At 43.5% G+C, this 17,954-nt stretch overlaps 2 protein-coding genes across 2 annotated transcripts in view; both read left to right on the top strand.

Moving 5' to 3' along the window:
- Window positions 1-17,954, top strand: part of LOC140717281 (uncharacterized) — a 149,350-nt gene that overhangs the window by 58,626 nt on the left and 72,770 nt on the right. Inside the window, exons 9-11 of the mRNA XM_073030716.1 lie at window positions 6,410-6,523; window positions 8,858-8,932; window positions 16,595-16,708. Of these exons, the coding sequence (XP_072886817.1) occupies window positions 6,410-6,523; window positions 8,858-8,932; window positions 16,595-16,708 (303 nt within the window). The remainder of the gene's footprint in view (window positions 1-6,409; window positions 6,524-8,857; window positions 8,933-16,594; window positions 16,709-17,954) is intronic.
- LOC140738393 (RLA class II histocompatibility antigen, DP alpha-1 chain-like) lies at window positions 13,281-14,066 on the top strand. Its single transcript, XM_073065634.1, has one exon. The coding sequence runs from the start codon at window positions 13,281-13,283 to the stop codon at window positions 14,064-14,066; it is 786 nt and encodes a 261-aa protein (XP_072921735.1).

The following is a 17,954-nucleotide window of genomic DNA, read 5'->3' as shown; positions in this document are numbered from 1 at the left end:
TCGGTCCTACCTTCACTCCTGTCATCCTTTTGTTCTTCACATAATTGAAGAATGCCTTGGGGTTTTCCTTTACCCTACTCGTCAAGGCCTTCTCATGACCCCTTCTTGCTCTTCTCAGCTCCTTCTTAAGCTCCTTTCTTGCTACCCTATATTCCTCAATAGACCCATCTAATCCTTGCTTCCTAAACCTCGTGTATGCTGCCTTCTTCCACCTGACTAGATTTTCCACTTCACTTGTCACACATGGTTCCGTCACCCTACCATTCTTTATCTTCCTCACCGGGACAAATTTATCCGTAATATCCTGCAAGATATCCGTAAACATCGACCACATGTCCATAGTACACTTCCCTGCAAAAACATCATCCCAATTCACACCCGCAAGTTCTAGCCTTATAGCCTCAAAATTTGCCCTTCCCCAATTAAAAATTTTCCTGTCCTCTCTGATTCTATCCTTTTCCATGATAATGCTAAAGGTCAGGGAGCGGTGATCACTGTCCCCCAGATGCTCACCCACTGACAGATCTGTGACCTGACCTGGTTCATTACCTAATACTAGATCTAGTATGGCATTCCCCCTAGTCGGCCTGTCAACATACTGTGACAGGAATCCATCCTGGACACACTTAACAAACTCCGCTCCATCTAAACCCTTGGAACTAATCAAGTGTCAATCAATATTAAGGAAGTTAAAGTTACCCATGATAACAACCCTGTTATTTTTGCACCTTTCCAAAATCTGCCTCCCAATCTTTGGTATCTCTGCTGCTACCAGGGGGCCTATAGAATACCCCCAGTTGAGTAACTACTCCCTTCATGATGCATGGTATTGTCAAATTTCAGCATCATATCAGGTTGGTGTAAAGGATCCCAATGATGGTGAGGTGAGTGAGTGAGTGTTTGGGGCCTTTCTCATCCTTGATACAACTGAGTGTGGGAAGGTTTCTCCTTCAGGCTGTTAATCATCTTGCTTAGATATTTGATTAAATATTCTTGTTTCAGACTGATACAGCTAAAAAGCACAACTACTTCCAAGGTCAGTACAGTCAACAAAGATGTCTTAATGCATTTAAACTAACTATTGCTGCTTAAAACTGATGGAAACAACGCTGATTGCGGATGGAAGTGCCCTCGGAGGAAGCGCAGCTGTAGTTCGTGGTTGCAAATGCGTTTAAGGAAATGGGGTTTTAAACTCCCTATACCAACTATCTTGCTGGCAAATGTGCAGGCTCCTGTGAATAAAATTGATGATCTCAGAGCCAGGGTGCTGAATCAGAGGAACATTAGGACCGTGTGTGTCCTATGTTTTATGGAATCCTGGTTAACCCCTTCTGTACCGAATGCAGCGATTCAGATCGACGGGTTTACTGTACACCAGCAGGATAGATCTATAGAGTCTCTCAAAAGCAGAGGTGGAGGAGTATGCCTCATGATCAAGTCTTCTTGGTGCACAAATATATCAGTGCTCTCCCAATTCTGCTCGCTAGACCTGGAATATCTAGCAGTTAAGTGCTGTCCTTTTTACCCACCACGGGAGTTCTCCAGGGTCATTTTGGTAGCAGTATACATTCCACCTCAGGCCAATGTCAATCAGGCTTTAGATGCTCTGAGCATGGGATCAGCATGCATGAAACAATGCCTTCACCATTGTTTTGGGAGATCTTAACAAGGGCAGTCTGAAAGAAATCACTGAACAATTACCATCAACAGATTACTTGCAATACCAGAGGAAAAACACACTGAACCACTGATACACCACCATCAAAAATACCTACCATGCTATTCCATGCCCTCACTTCAGGACGTCTGATCACCTGGCTGTACTTCCATTCCCTGAGTATAGGCAGAGACTGAAGACTGCAGCACCAGTAGTGAGGACCAAGAAGGTCTGGACAAGGGAGGCACAGGAGCACCCAGAGGACTGCTTTGAATTGGTGATCTGGACTGTATTCAGGAATTCATCCTTGAACCCAGATAAGTTTGCTGCAGTTGTTACCAACTTCATTAAAATCTATGTGGATGAGTGTGTACCTACAAAGACACTGCACATTCTCAAGCCAAAAGAAGTGGATGAACCAGGTGGTATGTCATGTGCTGAAGATATGTGGCATTCAAGACTGGCGATCCAGACTTGTACCAGAAAACCGGGTATGATTTGCGGAGAGTTATTTTAAGGGTAAAGAGACAAATTCGAATGAGGTTGGAGGTGACATCGGATGCACGACAGATCTGGCAAGGTTTGCAAGATATTACTTCCTACAAAGTGAAACCCAATAGCATGAATGGCAGCAATGCTTCATTACCAAATGAACTCAATGCTTTCTATGCACGCTTTGAAAGGGGGAACACAACTACAGCTGTGAAGATCCCTGCTGCAACTGATGACCCTCTGATCTGTATCTTTAAGAGAGTGAACCCTTGCAAATTGTAAGGTCCTGATGGAGTACCTGTAAACCTGTGCCAACCAACTTGTGGGAGTATTCAAGGACATTTTCAATCTCTGACTGCTACGGGCAGAAATTCCTATTTGCTTCAAAAAGGCAACAATTATACCAGCGCCTTAGAAGAATAACGTGAGCTGCCTTAATGATGATCGCCCAGTAGCACTCAAATCGACAGTGATGAAATGCTTTGAGAGGTTAGTCATGACGAGACTGAACTCCTGCCTCAGCAAGAACCTGGACCTGTTGCAATTTTCCTTTTGCCACAATAGGTCAACGGCTGATGCAATCTCAATGGCTCTCCACACGGCTTTAGACCAGCTGGACAACAGAAGCACCTATGTCAGGATGCTGTTCATCGACTATAGCTCGGCATTTAATACCATCATTCCCACAATCCTGATTGAAAAGTTGCAGAACTTGGTCTTCTGTACCTCTGTGTGCAACTGAATCCTCGACTTCCTAACCGTAAGACCACAATCTGTACAGATTGGTGATAACATATCCTCCTCGCTGACAATCAGCTCTGGTGCACCTCAGTGGTGTGTGCTTAGCCCACTGCTCTACTCACTATATACCCATGACTGTGTGGCTAGGCGTAGCTCAAATACCATCTATAAATTTGCTAATGATACGACCATTGTTGGTAGAATCTCAGGTGGTGACGAGAGGGTGTACAGGAGTGAGATATGCCAACTAGTGGAGTGGTGTCGCAGCAACAACCTGACTCTCAACATCAGTAAGATGACAGAACTGATTGTGGACTCCAGGAAGGGTAAGACGAAGGAACACATACCAATCCTCTTAGAGGGATCAGAAGTGGAGAGAGTGAGCAGCTTCAAGTTCCTGGGTGTCAAGATCTCTGAGGATCTAAACTGGTCCCAACATGTTGATGCAGTTATAAAAAAAAGCAAGACAGTGCTGATACTGTATTAGGAGTTTGAAGAGATTTGGTATGTGAACAAATACACTGAAAAACTTCTATAGAAGTACTGTGGAGAATATTCTGACAGGCTGCATCACTGTCTGGTATTGGTGGGGGAAGGTGGGGTGGTCTACTGCACAGGACCAAAAGAAACTGCAGAAGGTTTGTAAATTTAGTCAGCTGCATCTTGGTTACCAGCCTACAAAGTACCCAGGACATTTTCAGGGAGCGGTGTCTCAGAAGGCAGAGTCCATTATTAAGGACCCCCAGTACCCAGGGCATGCCCCTTTCTCACTGCTACCATCAGGGAGGAGATACAGAAGCCTGAAGGCGCACACTCAGTGATTCAGGAACAGCTTCTTCCCCTCTGCCATCTGATTCCTAAATGGACATTGAACCCTTGGACACTATCTTACTTTATTTTTAATATATAGTATTCCTGGTTTTCTTACACGATTTTTAATCTATTCAGTATAGATATACTGGATAAAGTACACTTGTTTTTATACTTTATATATTGCATTGAACTGCTGCTGCTAAGTTAACAAATTTCGCGTCACGTCGGTGATAATAAACGTGATTCTGATTTTTGTTTTCAACAACACCTTCCAATCAATTAATGCAAGGGAACACCACCTTCTCCCTCTTCCGCCTTAAGTTATAAACCATTCAAAGTTCAAAATATTGACATTCCTTCCTCGTGGCCTAACTTTTGCAAGTCCTGGCTAAGTTCACTTTGAAAATAACTTACCCACACAGACTATAGTTATCCAAGAGTAGTACCAGTAGCTACTGGTGTTTGTAGTGTAAATGTTCTCTGCTGATTCACAGACTAATTACCAAATGAAGTCTGTCACCGAGAGACAGGAATCAGGAAAAGGGCCGATGACCCCAGGTTTGGTCAGGGAGTTGTGCATTAAAGAAGAGTTTAATGGATCAGGGAGGGATAGAGAGCTTTATTGGGAGTAAATTCAAGATAAGGAACAAGACAGCTCAAAGCACAAAGTGATGATGATCAGGTTGTCTCAGGTGGACAGGAGGAAAGGGATGCAGAAATACAGAAAATTGTAGACTGAAAGAGACGGGGAGTGAAATGTAAAGTCAGAGGGGTCTGAAAGAACAGATCAGCATTTTAATATTGAGCCATTGTCTGAGGGAGAACCATGTGGGACAGTAAACTGGGTACATTGCCATCACCAGGGAAGAGGTACTGAGCACATTGTCAGAGCTTCCATCTGCCGAGTCCCAGGTCAAGATGGACTTCATCCTGGGGTCTAAAAGAACAAACTAGAGTTGTAATTTATGATCGGTATTAATTTTCTCAAGTTCTCTTGATTGGGAGAAGGTTCCATTAGATTTGAAATCCATTTGACTCAGCCCTCTTCCCTAAATGGTCAAAAATCCCCCTGCAACCCACAATAGCCGCCCTCACTATCAACGACAACTCCTAATTTTGTGTAATATGCAAACTTACTGATCAAGCCTTGCGTTTACTGATAAAAATATATAAAAAACAAGACTCTCTTAACTGACACCTGCATCACACCACGCGCCACCAGCTTATATAATGGAAAACAATTTTCTATCTCAGAGCCAATTTTGAATCCTCCTGGAAACCCCTGGGTTCATGTCAGGATCAGGTCAAAATAGATAACATTCATTGTCCTCTCTACCCTTTTGGTTATCTCTTCAAAAAAACTCTGAATGATTCATCAACCATGACTTCCTGTACATAAAGCTATGATGTCTCCTCTTAATCAGATTCTGTCTAATGAAATCCTGGTGGATCCTATTACTCAGAATTCCCTCCAGTAACTTCCCCACCACTGATGTCAGGCTGACCAGGCTGTAGTTCCGGGGCTTGTCCTTGCTGCCCCTCTTAAACAACAGACCAACACCCAGCATCACCATGGGAACAACAGAGGTTCCAGTGGGAGGCTCACCATCCCCCTGTCAGGGTAAACGGACAGGGAATATCTGTGGCTTTACCAGCATCACCCACATTCTCAGAACCAGTGTGGAGGAAGTGTTGTACATTGAGAGATCTCCACTTTTGGATAAGACATTAAGCCAGAGTCCCATCTGACTTCTTCGGGAAGGTGTAAATGATCCTTCAGTGTTATTTCCAAAAGAACAAAGGATTTCTCCCCAGTATCGGAAAAATAATTCTGATAACCAACATCACAAAGCCAGCTTTTACATGACTGTTTGTTCAGCCTTACTCAGTACAAACTGAGTCTCATTCCCTCCAACAGTGACTGCACTGAAAGTACTTCACTGTCTGGACCAGAGACTGGTAAAAGATGCTGTGAGATTACAGGTTCTGTTTCTCACGTGGAGTTCACTCTGCCCCCACTCACAGGAGTTGGCTGAATTTTTCAGTTCCTGTGTGACGTCATTGAAACGATATGAAGAATGTAAAGAGCTGTCAGACACACTCCTGTTCCTGGCACGATGCAACATCAGACCCTGATATCTGAAATAAAGTAGCTGGTGACAATAAGTCTGATGTGCAGGTGTCAGTCAGCTGTCTGGGCATCAACCTGCCCTTCACAAGGAGACTTTCTCTCCTCGAATGTGCCCCTGACCAGATTGTGGATATCAGCCTGAGCTCCTCTGGCTAAATGAGTGGGAGAACTTTTGTGAGAAAATGTGGAATCGAGTCAGAGGTTGAGAGTTTCAGTGACTTTCCAGTGAAATTGTGGGGTAACTCCATAACCAATTGTTGTGGAAGTTGGGACATCAAAATCAAATACTGGATGGAGTATGGGAGCAGCTGGTGCAGAATATTGGCAGGAGGTGACCTGGAAAAATTGGACTGGAGACCTCTGAGGACAACTGATCAAGGTCGTGAATTGTCTGTTCCAGGTTTCCCACCGTACAGGACATGCAGTCGATAAGACTGGGCAGAGGTTGGCACATGCCCGTCCCTGTAGGGTGAAAGTGGAACAGTTTGGCTGTTTGCAACATTGTGCAGCTGTTCTGGTCATTTCTCTGGGGAATTGTTACATGTTTTCTTATTTGAATTTATTTTCTCTTGCAGGTGATTCCATCAAGGATGCTTTATTTTATTCCTTGCGGTTCATTGGCCTGATGTTGCCATTGGTGAATGTTATGCTTCTGTTTTACTTGATCTACAAGAAGATGTTTCATACAGGTATGTGACTTTGTGTAATTTCCCTCTGTGTATAAGATCCGGTTATCTCTGCAAATAATTTGTGACTAATTTTAATAAAGACATTAATGAAATGAAAAACTTGAAAAATCATCCCCCAACCCAAAGCCCCCAAAATCACAGAACCCCACCCCAACCCCGACACACTGTGACCTGTGGGATGAAACAGCATCATTTTTCACCCAGTTGTGAAGTGTTGGTCACAGTGATACCATCTCTTACCTGACTCCAGAGGGATCTTTAGAAGAAGTCAGTTTGAGGGGAAGCTATCTCAGCTGTCTGGTGTTTGACATGTGGTGTTGTTCAACTTCAAAATGAAATCAGCTGAGTAACGAGGGACAGAATCCCCTTTATCCCAGTGATGGTGAGGTGTTTGCATGATAGGTATCCCTCTGACCCTCAATAGAATTCAGTGTTAGCAGGCTTCTCACCAATCTTTCCTGGATATTTGTAATAGTTTTGTTTTCAACAGCACCTTCCAGATAGTCCTTCCTCATTGCCTAATTCAAGCAAGGCCTGGCGAAGTTCACTTTGAGATCTACTTCACCGTACGGACTAAAGTTGTCCAAGAATAGAATCAATGTTTGTACAGTACAGTTTCACAGGCAAATGACCAAATGAAGTCTGTCACCAAGCCAAGTAAAGCAAGATGAGGGCAGATGACCCCAGGCTTGGTCAGACAGTGGGGTGTCAAAGAAAAGTTTGAAGGATTAAGGAAAGGTGGTGAGCTTTAGTGGGGTAAATTCAGAGTTTAAGAACAATTTGATGAAAGCACAAAGATCAAGCTTGCTGAGGAGGAGGGGATTAGAACAGAAATAAAAAGGTTTATAGACTGCAGAGAGGAAAGGGGAAGTGAGTTGGAAAGTCAAAGAGGTTTCTGAAAGTATTGATGAGCATTGAGCTGTAATCTGAGTGAGAACCAGTGTCGGGCAACAAATCTATGAAAATGACAATCACCAGGGAAGAAATACTGAGCCAATTGTTGGAGCTGACATCTGACAAGTTGGATATCCAGATGGACCTCATCATGGGATCTAAAAGAGGCAGCTAATGACATATTTCATTCAGCAATTTAAATGTTCCCCCTATTCTGAAAAGTTTCCATTAAATTGGACTACAGCAAACGTGATTGCTTTATACAAAGATACCAAGAAACGGCAGGAGAGTATGGGTGAGGGTGATGTGTGGATGTGAAACTTGGCAAGGAGATGGGGTAGAATATAGAGACAGATGAATCTGGAGACAGATACAATTTTCAGTACTGGAGTGATGTGTAACATTTCGAAGGGTTGATCCTGTGGGCAGATTGAAGGAGCAGAGACAGATGTATGATCTCGATCACAACCATCATGGCATCCTGATAAGTTGCTGCAAAAGTTAAAGGATGGAACTAAGGGATTATTTTTACATTCAGGATAATCTTTCAACACGTCTACATAAAATGTTCCAGCATGTGGACTGTTCAGCCTGCACCCTCGTGGAGTTCAGTTTTCAATTTGAACCAGAACACTGTCCGATGCCATTGAACAGCTGGAAACAGTGATGTTGTGATTCTCTGCATCAGAACAGGCTGTACTGTCAGACATGGAACTCAGTCACTGGCAAAATGTTTAATTACAGTCCTCCAGGTCACTGGGATAATTCAGCAGAACTGATTTACAGTGGTCTGATATCCCATCCACTGGATGTAAACACGGACAAACTACAGAGTACCTGTCATTTCCACATGTGATACCTGTGGGTCAGTAAGTTATCAAATGTAGTGTTTCCAGAGGGAACCAGAAGATGCTTTTGGTCCCTCCCTGGTCTCTCCACTTGTTGCCAGTGTGTGAGAGCTCTCTGAACCTCCTTCAGTCCAATGCTTGAATGTCTGGTCCAGTTCTGAGCTGTTTGATTGCCTCATGTTAGGACACTGAATATCACAATGAACCTGACCAAGCCCAGGTTCATCTCTGTTCACTGCAGCACTTCATTGATGCAAGTTTTGAATAAGTTGTGTAGATTGTAACTCAGGGGGATTACTACCATCAGGGAGGAGGCACAGGAGCCTGAAGACACACATTCAAAGATTCAGTAACAGCTTCTTCCCCTCTGTCACCAGATTTCTGAATGGTCTGTGAACCCATGAAGATAACCTCATTATTTTTTCTCTTTTTACACAACTATATATCTCATTGTAATTTAGAGTATATTTTATTTATTGCTCTGTACTGTTGCCACAAAACAACAAATTTCATGACATGTATCAGTGATGATTAACCTGAGTCTGAATTCTGATTCTGAGAATTTCAAATGGTTTTAATTTCCTTTTTTTAGCTTGGATGATCTTCCAAACTGGTTTCTTTAACCTGGTATTCTTACTTGGCATTTCTATCAGCACTTGGATTCCCGGTAAGTACTCGAACATAATTCTGTATTTACATGAAATGATGTACTTGGTACTGAGCAGAGAGATAGAATGAAGTGTCTCTGTCAGAACATTGTGAGCTGCTTCATCTGGACCACAAACACATACAGTCCTTGGCCCCACAGCTGAGGACTGGGAAACCTGTTGCAGGTTTAAAATATCTGAATGTCCATTTTAGTTTAAATCTCTGTTCAGAACAACTGGCCACACAAAATTTCAGGCAATTATAGACAAATTATACAAAGTCAGATTGTTCATAATCTCAGGACATAACCTCAGGACATGTCATTCCTTTCTGGACTCGGTATTGAATTCAGTAACATTTGGTAACTTGCTTTCTCTGTTTATCTTTGTCAGAACTAGCCATTTCTACCAGTCATCCAGCTGATATTGCCTCATGTTTTTTCTCTCTCTATTGACAAGTCATGTCCTACAGCCCTGTTATTTGTGATGTGTGACACTGACAAAGAAGCTTTATGTTTTTAATTGCAACAATAACTCAGCGTATCAGAGATATTCCCTTTGATCCACCCATCCCTGCCCCATCTTCTCTGTTATAGTCATAGAGCACAGAAACAGGCTCTTTGGCCCATCTAGTTCATACTGAGCAATTTAAGGAACCTACTTCCATCAAGCAGCACTGGGTCCATAGACCGCAGTACCCCTACCATCCATGTACCTCTCCAAACTTCTCTTAAAGGCCAAAATCACGGTTGCATGCGTCACTTGTGCTGGCAGCTCATTCCACACTCTCGTGACCCTTTGAGTGAAGAAGTTTCCCCTTGTGTTCCCCTTACTCCTTTCACCATTAACCCATGACCTCTAGTTGAAATTCCATCCAACCGCAGTGAAAAAAGCCTGATACTTTCCTGAAATATACCATTCATAACTTTGTATACTTATATCAAATGTCCTCTATCTTCTGAGCTCCAAAAATAAAGTCCAAACCTTTTCAATCTTTCTGTATAACTCAGGACCTCCAAACCTGGCAACATCCTTATAAAATTTCTCTGTACTCTCTCAACCTTATTTACAGCTGTCCTGTAGGTAGGAGACTAAAACTGCGCACTGTACTCCATATTATGCCTTGTACAACTTTAACGTACCATCCCATCTCCTGCACTCAATACTCTGATTTATGAAGGTCAATGTGCCAAAAGCTTTCTTGATGACCCTATCAATCTGTGATGCCACTTCCAATGAATTATGGACTTGTATTCCCAGATCCCTTTCATCTACCAAACTCCTCGGTGTCCAACTATTCACTGTGTTGATCCTACCAAAGTGCAATACCTCACACTTGTCTGCTTTAAATTCCATCTGCCATTTTTCAGCCCATTTTTCCAGCTGGTCTCGATCCCACTGCAAGCCATGATGGCTTTCCTCACTGTTCACTACACACACAATATCGCTGTCATCCACAAAGTTGCTGATCCAGTTTACCACATTATCATCCAGATAGATGATATAGATGACAATCAATGGACCCAACACCAATTCCTCGGCACTCCACTGGTCACAGGTCTCTGGTCAGACAGGCAACCATCTACTACCTGTAGTCTGTATAGAGTCCATGAAGTTGATGCCATTTTGCCTTGCTTCTATAGCCTCTGTGTCTGTCTGCTGAGTAAATACAGATGTAAAATATGCATTTAAGATCTCCTCTATTACTTTTGGCTCCACACATGTATTACCATTCTGATCTTCCAGAGGCCCAATTTTGTCACTTGAAATCCTTTTGCTCTGAACATATTTGTAGAGTCCCTCAGGATTCTCCTTCACCTCGTCTGCTAAAGCAACCTCAAGCCTTCTTTTAGTCCTCCTGATTTCTTTCTTAACTGTTCTCTCATTTCTTATACTCCATGAGCATCTCATTTGTTCTTACCTGCCTGTACCTGCAATGTATCTCTTTCTTTTTCTTAAACAAGGCCACAATATCTCTTGAAAACCAAAGTTCCCCACACCTGTTATCTTTACCTTTTATTCAGACAGGCACATACAAGCTTTGTATTCTCAAAACTTTATTTCTGAAGGCCTCCATCTTACCAAGTGCACATTTGCCAGAAAACATACTGTCCGAATCCACACTTATTAGATCTACTCGTATACCATCAAAATTGGCCTTTCTATAATTTAGAATCTTAACCTGCAGACCAGAGCTATCTTTCTGCAGATTTATTCGAAACTAATGACAATGTGATCACGAGATGCACAGTGTTCTCCTACACACACTTCTGTCACCTTTCCTATCTCATTCCCTAACAGCAGATCAAGGATCACACACTCTTTCATTGGGACTTCTAGTACTGATTAAGAAAATTTCCTGAACAGATTTGACGAACTCTATTCACTATCCACTTTGACATTATGGCAGTCCAAGTCAATGTATTGAAAGTTAAAATCAGCAGCTATAACAACCTAATACTTCTTGCAACAGTCTGCGATCTCTCCATTAATTTGTTCCTCTAAATCCCACGGACATTTGTATAATCTGTAATGTGCCCCATTAACGTGTTCACACTTTTCTTATTCCTCAGTTCCACCATAATGCCTCACTAGATGAGTTCTCCAGTCTGGCCTGGCTGAACACTACCAGGATATTATCCTTGAATAGTAAAATTTCCCCTCCTCCTTTAATCCCTCCCACTCTGTTGTGTCTAAAACAACGGAACCCCAGAATATTGAGCTGCCAGTCCTGCCCCTCCTGCAACCAAGTCTCCCTAATGGCTACAATACCATATTCCCAGGTGTTGATCCATGCTGTGAGCTCATCTGCCTTTCCTATGATACTTCTGACATTGAATTATACACAGCTCAGGACATCAGTCGCACCATGCTCAAACTTTTGATTCCCGTCTGTCCCCACAACCTCTCCACTGTCTGTTCTGACACTCTGGTTCCCATCCAGATACAACTCCAGTTTAACAACTCCTCCCCAGCCCCGTGCAGCACTCGCAAACCTACCCTCTCGGTTATCAGTCCCCCTTCAGTTCAGGTGCAAACTGTGACTTCTGTACAGGTCCCATTTTCCCTGGAAGAGAGCCCAATGTTCCAAAAATCTGATGCCCTCCCTCCTACACCAAATCATTAGCCACGTGTTAAACTGTATAAACTTCCTATTTCTGTTCTCATTAGCAATCCTGAGATCACAACCTTGGAAGTTCTGCCTTTAACTTGACACTGAACTCCGGAACTTACTTTGCAGAACCTTTTCACTTTTCCTACCTACATGGACCACAACTTCTGGCTGTCCACCCTCCCACTTAAGAATGCTGAGGACTTAATCCAAGATGTCCTGGACCCAGGCACCCAGGAGGCATCATAACATCTGGGAATCTCATTCTTGTCCACAGAACCTCCCTTCTGTTCCCTAACAAATGAATCCCCTGTCACCACGGTTCACCCCTTCTCTCTCATTCCCTCCTGAGTTACAGAGCCAGACTCAGTACCAGAGACCTGACCGCTGTGACTTTCCTCTGCTAGGTCATCCCCCCCCCCCCCCCCCCCCAACAGTATCCAAGTGGTGTACCTGTTGTTGATGGGGATGGCCACAGGGTTACTCTGCACTGGCTGTTTAATCACTTTCCTCATCCTGATTGTCACCTAATTTCCCGTGTTCTCCACCTTGGGTGTAACTACTTCTCGATATGTCCTATCTATCAACCCCTCATCCTCCCGAATGATCCAGAGTTCTTCCAGTTCCAGCTCCAAATCCTTAACACAGCATGTGAGAAGTTATAGCTGGAAACATTTCTCACAGGTGTAGTTGTCAGGGACACTGAAGGTCTCCCTGACTTCCCACATCCCACAAGAGGAACATTCCACTATCCTGCCTGGCATCTCTACTGTTACTAATTGACCAACCATAAAGAAGGAAAAACAATAAAATGTGGGGTAAATGAAAACTCTACCTGCAGCTTTGTTTTTGCTGCCTTTGACTGAAGCCTCTCCTCATTGAAGCCTTGAAGAGCTAAAGCCTCAAAATCTCCACTCTAACTCTGACCACTCCAACGATGGCCGCTCCACTAGCCACTGCCTCATTCTAATTTGTTCATGCCAATGAATCCTGAATTCTGGTTGGGCGCTGCCCAAAGTACCAAACTGCCATGAGACACTGCATTTTCTGCACAATGGGTGAACGGGAGTGAACTATGTTCTCTCAGGCTTCCAGTCCAACAGCCGGGCGGGCCACTCTCTCACTCTCGTCGGCGTTGCCTCAAAAGGAGGGGCTTTCAGTCCTGGGGCTAGGGCGGTATGGTGTGAGGGGAGAATGGCAGTGGTGTCGTCTCCTCCTGCCTCCCGCCGCTCTGTGCTTTTGGGACAGACGCGACCATGCGTCGGTATCCCGCAGTCTGGGCACTCCTCCTGCTCCTCATCACTCATTCAGAGACTCGCAACTCGGAGGCCAAGACAGGTATGTTGGCAGTCACCTTCTTCATTAGAGATGAGCCCAGCCTACCAGAGGGCGGAGCTGAGTTGAAGATGCTGGATAGAAGTATTGTTCACTATGACACCACATTACCGAGTGCTCAGTTTCACTTGTCTAGCTTAGACTCATTCCGTTTACCTATGGATAGGCTATTAGCAGGAAGTGTGTTTGCATGGGTAAAGTACTTGGTGAATGGGGTGGTGGAGTTAACCAACAACTCGCTTCCCCCAAACGAAATTGGTCAGCTCTGTCTGTACTCAGAGAAACCAGTTGTCTTCGAGAAGGTAAACACTTTGACCTGTTTCATCAGCAGCATTTTCCCACCGGCCCTATTTGTAACGTTACAGAAGAACAAGAAGCCTGCCAATGGTGAAGTTAACTCCTCACACCTCTCATATGGCAAAGATAGGCGATTTCAAGTGCTCCACTACACATACATCCAGTCAGCAGATGGTGACATGTACCCTTGTAGAGTGCTCCGCAACATCAGCAAAGAGGAAAAAGTAATTTACTGGGAACCAGAAGAGCAAAGTAGTGCTGAAGAACTGGATACAAGCCAGCTTGCTGTTTCTATCTGCGGGCTGATTATAGGAATACTTTGCACAGCAGTTGGACTCTACTTATGTTTCTCGTTGCTACTGTCTGGCTGGGGTTCTTTGATAATCCGAATCAATACCCCTTCTCAATGAAAATATACTCTCTGCAATGTTTCCTGATGGTCTGTACCTTGCTCTGTCACAGTTTTGTGCACTCAGATTTGTAAGGCATCATTCTCTTCCATCTTAGAGCATTGATTTCAAATTCCGCTATCTAATTTTGATACTCTTTATTCCATCTCTCAGTCGCCCATTTTAATGCACCGTCTGCTAAAAGCAACAGTAACCTCCTTCAGATAGATAAGATCACGGGTAGGTCGGGTCACAAAACGAGTGGCACATTCACCTTCATAAATCAAAGTATTGAATACAGGAGCTGGGTGAAGTTGCACAAGACATTGATGAGGCCTAATTTGGAGTATTGTGTTCAGTTCTGATCACCTACCCATAGGAAAGATATCAATAAAATTGAAATAATGCAAAGAAACTTTACAAGGACGTTGCTGGAATTTGCAGGCCTGAATTAGAGGGTAAGGTTGAATAGGTTAAGATCATATTCCCTGGAGCATGGGAGACCAAAGGAGTTATGATAGAGGGGTACAAAGTTATGAGGGGTGTATATAAATGCAAACAGGCCTTTTCCACTGAGAACTAGAAGATATGGCTTAAGGGTGGAAGTCAGATGTTTAAGGTGAAGTTCTTCACACAGAGGGTGGTGAGAATGTAGATGGAACAAGCTGCCAAGGGAAATGGTGGATGATGGTTTGGTTTCAGCATTTAAGAGAAATTTGGACAAATATGGGTGGGAGGAGTATGGAGGACAGTGGAACAGGTGTGGTTTTGTGGGATGAGGCAAAATAGTAGTTCATCACAGACTAGATGGGCAAAGGAGCTTTTGCTGTGCTGCAGTGGTCTGACACAGTCTCTCCGATAGGGCGCTGCTGAAACAGCTATCAAAAAGTCATTCTCCCTATTCTGAGAGAGTCCAGGACCTGCAATATTAACTCTGTTTCACCTTCCACAGATGCTATACAAACTGCTGTGTGTTTCCAACTTTTTTATTTATTATTAAACACAGAGCTGATAGATTCTAAATAGTAAATATCTAAAAGCACCAGTGATCCAATCCCCATGGGGGAGCAGAGTTCTAATGATTGATTAATATAATGTAATGAACAGATATTGAAAATCATCAAAACTGGAAGAAAAGCAAGTTCCAATGAGGGAATTCGAACTGTACAATAGGATATCGATAGATTCAGTGAGTGGGTAATAACTCAGCACATGGAGTTTAATACAAGGAAGTGTGAGGCGGAACCCTTGAGGAAGAGGAATCAGACTGTTATGTAAATGGTGAGGAATTGTAAATGAGTGAATTGCAGAGGGATCAAGATGTTCTTAGAAAGGAATCACAAAAGATCTGGTGCAGCAAGTAATCAGGAACAGGGGTGACATATAAACCTTAATTGCAAGGGATTTGGAGTTTAGAAATGGGGAAGTATTGTTACAGTTGTGCAAGGTGTTGGGGAGTCCAGTTGGTACAGTGTATAGTTCTGGTCCCCTTGTTTCAGAACAATTGCACTGACTCCATGAACAGACCAGAAGTGATCCATATGAGTAATACCTGGGATCAGTGGGTTTTCCCACCACAAGCATTGGGAGGTATTTAAAGAAGAGATGGATAAATATTTGAAAGATTGGGGAATTCAGGATTGTGTGGGACTGGGACAGAAGAGGAGATGGATAAATATTTGAAAGATTGGGGAATTCGGGATTGTGTGGGACTGGGACAGAAGAGGAGATGGGGCCTGGGGCACATCAGCTCCAATTGTATTGAATGGTGGGGCAGGTTTAAGGAGCTGAGTGGCCGACTCCCCTCTTATTTTCTTATGTTTATTAATTTATTGCAAAAGAACAATGGATTGTGGTCCTTAACACAAGAGATTCTGCAGATACTGGAAATCCAGAGAAACACACACAAAATGCAGGAGGAACTCAGGAGGTCTGACAACACCTATGGAAAGGAATAAAGAGTTGATGTTTCGGGCTACCCTTCATCAGGACCAGAAAGAAAGGGGAAAGAGCCTGAATAGGAACATAGTGGGGAGGGGAAAGAGTACAAGGTGAAAGGTGAAGCCATGTGGAGGGGGAGGTAGGTGGGTGGGGGAGGGGTGAAGTGAGAAGCTGAGAGGTAATAGGTGCAAAAGACAAATGGCTGCCAAATGAATCCAATCGGACAGGAGAGTGGTCGATGAGAGGAAGGGATGGAGGAGGGGCAGGGGCTTCTGATAGTGAATGCATCAAGATTTGGCCGTCTCAACACCAGAATGAGCACCCAGTGCAGAATATTGGCAGCAGGTAACAGGGAAATACTGACTGAGGAAGAGAGAGTGAGTCAGTCTGTTCTTGGCCAGTGTAACAAATCAGTGGCTTGTTTACCCAGCACAGCAGGTAGAGTCAGTTGGTTCAGACCAGAAGTCAAGGTTGACAAGATGAGCACATCTCTTCCCTGCAGGAGATAAGGGGAACAAATTGGTTGTGGCAACAATTGGCAGCTCTCCTGCTCATTGTTCTGGTGTATTGTTGCATGTTTGCTGATTTGAATGTATTTGTAATTGCAGGTTTTTACAGCGAGGACACTGTCACATTTGCTGCGTCAATCGCAATGGCCGTGTTGTTTCCATTGGCTTTTATGTCATTTGTGATTCCTTGGTGCAAAATATTATGGTATGGAGGTAAGTGTTATTATCTACACTTGTGTTTAAACTTCAGTCATCTCTCCAAGGAAATTGCAGTTAATTTTAAAAGAAAAATCAACCTACAACTCTTGGTCCCTGAGACATGAGGGATGAAATTACCATGTATTTTTGCCCAGTTGTGGAGTGGTGCTTCACAGTAACACCACTGCTGGAACGATTCCAGAGTCAGAGATGGTACTTGAGGGGAAAATGTCTCAACTCAATTGTGTTACACGCATTATATTGTCAAAGGTGATGTGACTCATGATGTGGCAGTGAGGAGTGAGGGACCACTCCTCCATGGGTAGAGGTAGGAGCACCAAATTTCTGAGAGAGCAAAAAATTGATGATCTTACCTGGTCCCTCAACACCACCTCTTTGGATAAGAAAGCAGAGCAGCATCTCCATTCCCTGAGGAGATTGTGTCTAACCCCCCACCCCCATCCCCCATGACAACCAGTTTTTACAGGACCCCAATCGAGAGTGTCCTGATCGGCTGCATCTCTGTCTGGGACGGGAATGGCAAGTTATCTGAAGACAAACCCAACAAAGGATCACAAGTGTTGCTGAGAGGATCACTGAGGTCTCTCTTTCACCCAGTAGACATATTTATCAGGAGTGTTACATACACGGGGCACTTAGCATTGTCAGTGATCCCTCCCATCTATCCAGTAATCTATTTGATCCTCTACCATCAGGCGAGAGGTACCGTAGCATTAGGACAAGAACTGTTAGGATGAGAAACAGTTTCTTCCCTCCAGGTCGTAAAACTATTGAACTTCGTGTCACCACCCAGGTCTCATCGTGTATGGAGCACCAGTAGTGTTATACTGTTTATTTTTCAGTTGTATTATATATGCACCTTGTTATTGGTTAATTTATTTGTGGTGATATTACTTTGTGTTATGCACGTGAGTTACATGTCCTGTGTTGTGAACATTAATCCAGAGGAATGTGGTCTCATTTGATGGTATACATGTGTATACGGTTGAATGACAATAACTTGAAAGTTGCTCATTAATCCTGATGAAGGGGAGGTGAGAGAGTGGTAAAGCCCCTCCTCGTGGCATGGATTTTAGCAAAGTTTTGTTAAAGTTCCTCATGGCGTACTCAAGAAACTAAATGTCCATGGGATCCAAGAAAAGTTGGTGTTGGAATAAAAATTGGTTCAGAAGGAGGAAGCAAACAGTGAGGATCAATGGGAGTTTCAGTGTCTGGAGGGCAATGTGTGGTGAGTTAAGCA

Source organism: Hemitrygon akajei, chromosome 2 (genome assembly GCF_048418815.1).
Source record: "Hemitrygon akajei chromosome 2, sHemAka1.3, whole genome shotgun sequence".
Classification (NCBI taxonomy): Eukaryota; Metazoa; Chordata; class Chondrichthyes; order Myliobatiformes; family Dasyatidae; genus Hemitrygon; species Hemitrygon akajei.
This window is presented reverse-complemented; position numbering and strand designations above follow the sequence as displayed.

Coding starts and splice junctions, on each gene's coding strand:
- LOC140738393 (XM_073065634.1), top strand. CDS start 13,281: ATGCGTCGGTATCCCGCAGTCTGGGCACTCCTCCTGCTCCTCATCACT.